Source organism: Seriola dumerili, unplaced genomic scaffold (genome assembly GCF_002260705.1).
Source record: "Seriola dumerili isolate Sdu_G_001 unplaced genomic scaffold, Sdu_1.0 BDQW01000191.1, whole genome shotgun sequence".
In the NCBI taxonomy this organism is placed as follows: Eukaryota; Metazoa; Chordata; class Actinopteri; order Carangiformes; family Carangidae; genus Seriola; species Seriola dumerili.
This window is the reverse complement of record NW_019174446.1, coordinates 8,344,265-8,352,772: the sequence shown is the minus strand read 5'-3', so window position 1 is coordinate 8,352,772 and position 8,508 is coordinate 8,344,265. Positions and strand designations below refer to the sequence as shown.

The 8,508-nt window shown below is 42.9% G+C and overlaps 1 protein-coding gene across 1 annotated transcript; it reads right to left on the bottom strand.

Moving 5' to 3' along the window:
- Positions 1-1,470: 1,470 nt before the first annotated feature.
- Positions 1,471-7,825, bottom strand: LOC111227837 (iroquois-class homeodomain protein irx-4-A-like). Its single transcript, XM_022753562.1, has 5 exons — positions 7,781-7,825; positions 6,608-6,859; positions 5,537-5,643; positions 3,453-3,763; positions 1,471-2,192 (listed from the first exon to the last, which is right to left on the bottom strand). The coding sequence occupies exons 1-5, from the start codon at positions 7,823-7,825 to the stop codon at positions 1,471-1,473; spliced, it is 1,437 nt and encodes a 478-aa protein (XP_022609283.1).
- Positions 7,826-8,508: the final 683 nt, after the last annotated feature.

The following is an 8,508-nucleotide window of genomic DNA, read 5'->3' as shown; positions in this document are numbered from 1 at the left end:
GGGGGGTGGGGGGGGGGGGTCTCAAATCGTTTTGTTGCTTTTCCCATTAAAATTCATCCCTGAAGCCCCCCCCCCCCCTCACTACCACCACCACCACACATACCCAACCCCTACCTCCCTCACAGGACAGCCAAAGTCCCCCGAGAGCTCCACTTTCGCCATTACTGTCAAGTACCCTTGACTCCTTTCGTTTTGCCCTTTTATCTACAACAACTAATTCGAGTTCCTTTGCCCTTTTCACTTTTAGACGACGTGAGTGCCTCTCCCCTGTAAAGCCCTTTCACTTTTCAGAGGAGGAACTCAGCATCCAGGCTGTTTTTTTTTCTTTCTTTTCTTTTCTTTTTTTTTTCCTCTGCAGGGCCCTCCGCCTCTCCAGCCATAGGAAATTGAGGGGTTAGTGTCAAAACGAAAAGTCCTCACTTCAAATTATTTGTCCGGCTCTCTCCGGTTTTGAACCCATTAATGGACGTATGGCGAATAACTTACCCTTCCTGACAGCTGCATCATGGACGTGGTGTTGAGATGTTTCGATAATATTATCAGAGAGCAGAGGGGTGGTGGTGGTGGTGAGGGGGGAAATCAATAGGCTGACATGAAATATGACTACGAACATCCCAATTACAGCCTGTTTAGAGGGAATTAATGAGGCAGATCTTAGATACTGATATTGCTCTGTCTTGAGGGTTGAGCTGCCTCATTTTCTCGCTGTCACTAAATGAGAGTGAATGTTTTCTGGGGAAAAAAAAGAGGTTTGGAGATGTTAGATTGCGCCTGTTTAAAGGAGTTAAAAATGAACTGGAATGATAAAACTGCTTTATTTAACAGCAGATTGCGTTTTAAAAGCTCCTCTCTGCTCAGCCGTGTTGCAGGCCTCATCCGTCCCAGTCATAAAGGACGGGACGCAAAGAAAAGAAACAGACAGCCTGGCGAGGCCTGTATTCCAGCACCATGGACAGCAACATCACAAGCTTCTCTTCAGAAACTGACTGCTTTTATTTTCAGTGAACAAAGTTGAAACGCTCTCATCCACTTCCTAAGGAGAGCTGTGCATTTGTGAGACTTTTTTTTTTTTAATTATCATTTTAATAGTGATACTCAGCTGCTGAGACCTAAATAATATTCAATTACATTTGCATGCGCATAGTAAAGAAAAATAAAAATCATGTAAACCTTTAGGCCTATTTCTTTTTTTCCCCCCAATATGTAAACTTTTTTTTTTTTAAATACATTTCGATAAGTTTTGTGCGTGCGTTGAATCAAATAAGCCAAACGGATCCGGAGATTTCACTTGTGTGACGCCAATGTAACAGGATATACTGTAGCTACCACTGCTTTAAAAAAAAAGGAATAAAACATAATGAAGGGGGAACATGGAGACGTTAACAGGCTCTCTCCATCCGACTCCCAGTCAGTCACAAAAAGTCTCTCTCTCTCTCTGTGTCTTTGCAATAAAAGCGTCTTTTGGTTTCGTTAGGAGCAGAAAAGTTTGTTGATAGTTTTGGGGAAGCTCATGGCACTGTCTTTGGAAGAGTCTTGGTGCTGCTGCAAGACCGCCGCGCTCCTCTCAGCCTCCAGAATGGCGCCTTTGGTGTTCGCGGTCCAAGAGACGGTGGTGTTGGTCAGAGCCTGGCTCAAAGTGCTGTGCCTGAACAAGGGGTCGTGGAAAACCCCGTCCACCCAGTTTCTCAGGGTAGTGACCGGCGAGTCCTGCCTGTTGTCCAGGCCGGTCACGGGTGAGGTAGCGGCGGGGGACGGGGTGAGGGAGGAGGGCGGCGGCTGGCACCTCAGCATACAGGATGGATACTCAGTCTGGTTCAGGGATGTCGCAGTCTGGGCCAAAGACCAGATGCGGGGTTTGCCGTCTAATATCTGGTGGCCTTGCTGTTGTTGTTGCTGCTGCTGCTGCTGATTATAACACGCCTTCGCCTGCTGCCTGCTGTCCGGCTGGAAGTCCTCTGGGTTCGTTTTGAGACAACTTTTGCTCAAGTCCTGCTCCCCTCCCAGAGAAACCGGGATGGAGATTTTCAGAGACGAGTCCTTGATGAGGTGCTCGGGGCAGTCGGGTGTCGTCGACATGTGTGTGTTCATGTGGTATCGGTGCTTCAGCTCACACTCCGAGCTCTCGGACTCCAGTGTGTCGAAATCGTCCAGGTCGCTCAGCTGGAGGTCCTTATCAGGCCGACTTCTGGTCTCTGGAAAAAAAAAGAGAGAGGAGAGGAGACAGCAGACATGTCAGTGAGAAATGTGGCATCAGATCTGATAAAGGCATCCAGGACAGACACTGTGGAGTCAAAGTCTGAATTTGCAACCATAGTCCTACATGTAAAATTAAAGCTTTTAATTAAAAATTAAAACTGTGTTACAGCCTGATAGTTACAGCCTTACAGATTGATGATTCAAAACAATTATACGTTTTTATCATGAGTCAATTCTATAATATCTATCATTTTGCTGCACTTAATTTTATTGACTGAGATGATCATACATCATATCAGCTGAAGAAGTTGGTAAAAGTCAACGTGATCGCTGCAGAGGTGCCTGAAGTGACTGGAAGTGGTTTGTCCCTGTGTGAGACTGACTGAGGCCTGTTCACTGGAGGCTGCTCCACAGTTAACACGTTTGTCATGTTGACCAGAGTCTTGTGGCATGGTTATGTGGAGCAGTTTTGATTTTGCGTGTGGGTAGAATTAAAATGTGATCCTTTTAAGTCTATAAAGTGGTTTTAACACAGCACACATCATAAAAACAAAATCATCAATCAAACAAATTCTAAGGCCTCAGTGTCATTTCTTTCTAATTGTCATCACCATGCACTGGTTCACATTTCCAGGCTGATCACACACACACACACACACACAGACACACACACATACACACACACACACACACACACACACACACACACTAATATTCTTGTAATAATTATTAAAAAAATAAAAAAGCTGATGGAGTTTCAGAGAATCAAACACTACACTGACAGTCTGTCCAGACAGAAGACCTAAACAGGAACTGTAAAAAAGTCAAGTAATGTGACACATTTCAACTGTTATTCTAATTTACAATTTGGGAAGAAATTAAAAAATGTAAATAAATGAATAAATAACTGGCATCATGGTTACAACATCCCAGTCTATAGTGTGCCATGGCTATTAACATTAATAAAATACAGTTGTAGATGTATGGCTGCCGTAGAACTTAGGAGTATGATCATGTTTATTTTCCCCTCAGTTGTTTATATTTTTTTAATTATCGTTATCATTGCAATCATCATCATCATCATGGTGCCTCTATAGTCGAGAATTAAAGAAACTCTATAGTTGAAAATTAAAGAAATCATTGTGGCAACATAATACTGTATTTTTAAAGAGAAGATGTTGTAAATACATGCTCTTGAGACTAAATACGCCCTTTTACTTTATTTCTGCAAATCAACAAGACATTTTGACACTGACCATCCTCATTGTTTTCGCTCTTTATCTGCTCCTCCTGAGACCCATCGTCATCCTCGTCATATCTCTTCTCCTCTGAGCCCTTGTTTCTGGGCGGCCATGTCATCTTGTTCTCCTTCTTGAGCCTCCTCCTGGCGTTGGCGAACCAGGTGGAGACCTGCGTCAGGGTCATCTTGGTGATGATGGCCAGCATGATCTTCTCGCCTTTCGTCGGGTACGGGTTCTTCCTGTGCTCCTGCAGCCAGGCCTTCAGCGTGCTGGTGGTCTCACGCGTGGCGTTCTTCCGCCTCGTTCCCCCATCCATGGAACCATATCTGACGAACAGAAGCAATGAGAGGGAATGAGAGGGTAAATATGACACGTGGTGCTTGTAGCATGGCAGGTTTTTTTNGGGTTTTTTTTTTTTTTTTTTTTTTTGCCTGAAAACAACAACAGAGTCATCTGCTTGTCTGGATCCTCTTGAGATGATGCATATCATGCTTTTACGGGTCCAAAAGTCCCATACATAAACCAATCTGCTGGTATAACTTTCAAGATCTGAAAATTCAAAGTAAATTTGGAAGAGAAAACCAACCCTCTTTAAACACACCGTACAATATATACTGTATAAACACTGGACCTGCTAGGACCATGTTCAGGATACAGTACTGTGCAAGACTGACTGGGTGGAAGACAGGAGTGACTTTGCTGCACATAACTTCCATGCATCCCTTCCAACAATCCAACACTGGTCTTTGCAATCAATGTACTTGTGCAAATTATTCTACCTAGTAAAATAAAAATGCCAAGTGTATTTAGACTCCATGTTTTATTTTCCAGCCTTTTGTGTATATTATCTGTTAAACACCATTCCTAGCGCAGCACGACTCCTTCCCTGCCCTCTCCTCTCGCGCAAACATTACCCATAGACCTACATTTAAAATGCACAGTGTTGATTTTCAGTCAGCAGTGAGCTGTAAAAGTCCTCTCAGGGGAGGCTTTTATGAGGCCTTTATTGCTCCGTATAGCTTAGTGCAGGTCAAGCACTGCTATGGGAATCAAAAGGAGGGGAGCGTTGTACCTTTCCTTACCCCCGTGTTGTTCCCTCGCAGATAAAATAGACTGTAAAATTGCTTTATTGAGTGTAATGATGAGCCCTCAGGTAAAAAGACGGGCACAGACGGAGCAGCGCTGCTGCAGGCCTGCTTGTTTATCTGAATGCTACTGATTGTGTTCTGCTTCAGACTTAGGCCTTTTACTGTATATGCACTTCTTAGAACGCCTGCTGAGACCTTTATACAGAATTTAAACTGATTGGTAAAAATGCTCTTCGTTTCCTGGTGATGTGAACTTTCAGTTAGCTGAGGCTAATCAACACGACACTTTAAAAGCAGGGATGCTTTCTGTGCTTTTCCCATACCGCTCTGCTGTTGCTGGCTTCTCGAAAGCTGCTTGGTTCTACTCAAAGAGTATAATTTAATTAACATCATCAGTTATTGTTATCATCCATGCCCTACACTTTCACCGTATCGCAGACTTAATTTGGATGTCATCTGATTATTGGGACGACCTTTCCACGTGGCAGGCGCGCTCTTCAACGCTGAAGAGGCCTCGTGTTTAGCTGAAAGGGGCAGGGGGTCTCGTGAAGCAATTCACACCATCAGGGAAGAAATATGTCACGAGCTGGAGGTGATCACCCCGGTGCTGCCAGACGTGATGAGAATGGCGTTGACCTCTCAGGGATGATTGATTTAATGCTGGAAAACTCACCCTACACTCATCTACGGTACTTGAGAGTTACCTTTAGCCTGAATTATACTGACATCTTCTTTTTGTCACACACACACACACACACACACACACACACACACACACACACACACACACACACACACACAAAAAAAAAATTATTTGATAGAAGCTTGCAAACCTGTGTAAACTACACGGCTCAGGATAACGACATTTCTAACTGGATGCATCACTTTTCCATCCTGTACCACATCATAACGAAGCACACCTAGCGTTTACAGTTCACGCTAAGTTTATGATGTTTGCACTGATGATCGAGCCTCTTACACAGAAGTCACACTGTCATAGAAACAACATACCTGTCATACTGATACTGTCCCAGGGTAGGATCATAAGGGTAGTAGGCTGCTGCCTGGGTTATTCCCGCATGCGCAGAAGCTGTGGCATCTTTAGTATCAAATGTCCCCTGCAATCACACATGAAGACAAGTGTTTTTAAAGAGTGACACAGATAGGTCGTCAATTGTGACTTATCGTGAAGAAATGATCAGTGGAACAGATCTGTGCTGGTTGTATGTTGAAGTTGCTTGGTAGTGTGATTCATTGGGGCCATTGATGACTGATTTCTGATTGAACAATAAACCAAAGTATTAAAGAAATGATCTTGTGCTGGATGAAACATGGGAAACTACACTAATGATAATGTGTCCATGTGTGATATTCAGAAATGACAAAACTTTTAAAAGACTTTCAAAATCCAAGAAGAATGAAACTAAAGGAAAACAATAAGCTTGCTCAGTGCAGGGCTCTGGACAAACACATTCGTATCATGGTTTCCAGCAAAGTCTAAACTGCTTTAATTGTTATTGGACAAATCACCCATTTCAGATAGTAAAAGCTATATACTTATTGCCCTTATCTTCACATTTTCATATCAATGTCAGCTGTTTAAGAATTTCAACACAAAGACAAGTGAAAGAAAACAGGATCCTTGCACTTATAGGCCCATGTAATCCTGCCTCCTGTCTGTTATAAAAACGTTTGAGAATTCATTTTTGATAGAATTTTGAAAATGTAACAAAAACTTAGTCTTCAAAGTCTCTCTTCTTGTAAAATGCAGCTTGATTTCATTGCAACGCACTTTGTTTTAATAACAGTGTAATTATTTAACATTTCTTCTGCCTTGTTTCACAAAAATGACTTGTATCAAGACAAATATACACCTGAAGCAAGTGAGCCTATATCCTGTAATACTGGGGAGTATTTTTCATTTATTAAAGGAGAGTTGTCTTGGAGGGTGATATGGAGATAAACCACCTATAGTAATGCTGGTGTTTTGCGGTGTAAAAGAGGAGAGGTGTGCCTGGCTCAAGTCTCTGCACCCTGCGGCTCCATTAATCAATGCCAAGGGGGATCAGATGAAGGACTTACCAGCGAGTAGAAAGCCGAGGCGTCCGTGCCATATGTAACGTAATTCCCATAGCTTTGACCGCCGGTGTAAGGGCTCCCGTACACGCCCAGCGCGGCGGCTGAGCTGAGCTCATGCCTCGCCGTGGCCAGCAGCCGGCTCTCGTACACGGGACAGTAGACTGGGGTCTGCCCGGACGCCGCTACTCCGGAGTCGGCTATGGATCTGCCGGTGGACTCACAGCAAGTGGTCAGAGAGTTGGTTGTCATGAGAAACTAGGTGGGGACCGAGAGAGAAATATCTTTAGAAAAAAAAAAGTTGTTGTTGCATTGAAATAAAATCAGATTTTAAGCTTAAGCACTTTGGTTTCGAAGTTAGTCCATAACTTTTTTTTTTTTTAATGTGAAGGAAAATCGTCTCAGGGAAATAAAGTCAACATTCTCTCCGTCTCTGATACACTTTGACTTGTCCAAGCGCAAAATGACACATGAGCTCAGTAAGTTTTGTACAAACAAACGATTTCGCTTCTTATTCGCAGCTTCTTTTTTTTCTCAGAATGTCAATCTTTAAAAACTAAAATGCAGCATCAAATGATCTGTAAAGACTGATGTTTGATGATGAATGATGCGTCATATTCTTGTGATAATATGCGCGTAAAACGTGTCCGGAACGAGCCGTCTGTTAGCTTTCATCTAAACGAAACACATGCGCTACAAACAGAAACAACATGTTTTCCCAACATCGCCCAGTAGCCTAGATACCCAAAGTAAAGCCCAAATGATTTTTTATGGCTCAGAGCCAAAAACCAAACAGCAGCTGGGTTATGGCGCAAAACACACACAGCGTGTGCAGAACAAGTTGGCATGTGTGTTCCAGCGCAAATAAACATATGGTTGACATTACCGAGTGGCTATTATCTCGCAGGAATCAGTGAACGGGAGGTCGAGGGGGTCTCGCTGGTTTCTGGTTTCGCTCTTCTTGCATTTTTTCCCCTCTCTATCGCTGCAGGAACACAGGTATCACTGGCTGTAACGCAAAACCTTTCCGATACCCGAAAGCTCAGTGTGCGCGCCTCTCCCTGATTCTTGGCCAAAGTGCGTAAAAGCATCAAGCTTAAATCGATGAGATAATCAATCGCTGCAATATCAAAACCAAAACAAGCCATTAACTCAACAAAGGCAGTCACATCAACTTACTTGTGGAGCAGACGAGTAGGGATATCCAAATTGTGGATATGACATGGTAGAGAGGTCCCCCAATATCCAGAAATAAAGCGAGACTGAAGGTCTCCACTCTAACGCAGGCTGCGGCTCTGTTTGACTGTACCAATTGATTGGTAAGCACAGGCTCCTAGGATGCTTATAGGGCGAAGCAGAGTAGCATGTTTAATTTGTGTAAAATGCCCCCCACTCAAACGCCTTTCAACGAGAGAAAAAAAATAAAAAAATAAATGAAGAAATTATTTTCCTCTCCTTTTTTTCTTCTCTATTAGACATAAATAAATACATGAATGAAGACGACACGCGCGTTCTTTGACTAAAATAATCACTTTGTTGTCAGATACATATTTTTGCCTTATAAAAAAGTAGTATAAAAGACGTCAGCAGCAGCGGCAGGTTGTTTTAAACGGCGGTGACTCTGACGTCAGAAGTTTCCCACTCTAAAAATGACCAGACTGTAACTTTAATATGCATTTTTCTTCCTCGGGATGACGACAAAAAAAAAACAAAGCAGAAGGAACAACTCAACAGGAAAATCTTTGAGAGATTAATCCGCACTCCCAATCAATCAATTAGGCCAATCAGTGTCATGAATATGCAAACGTATGTATCAGTTTAAATGCATTAGGCCTAATTAAGCGCATTCCTATCATTCCTCCGCACTGATGCTAATCACATGGGGAACTAATTGATTTTAAATTAAT

Excerpts from the sequence above, each read along its gene's own strand:
- LOC111227837 (XM_022753562.1), bottom strand. The coding sequence starts at position 7,825 with ATGTCATATCCACAATTTGGATATCCCTACTCGTCTGCTCCACAA. Across the intron at positions 6,860-7,780 it reads CCTACTCGTCTGCTCCACAA|TTTCTCATGACAACCAACTC; the intron begins GTAAGTTGATGT and ends GTCCCCACCTAG. Across the intron at positions 2,193-3,452 it reads GAGCGAAAACAATGAGGATG|AGACCAGAAGTCGGCCTGAT; the intron begins GTCAGTGTCAAA and ends TTTTTTTTCCAG.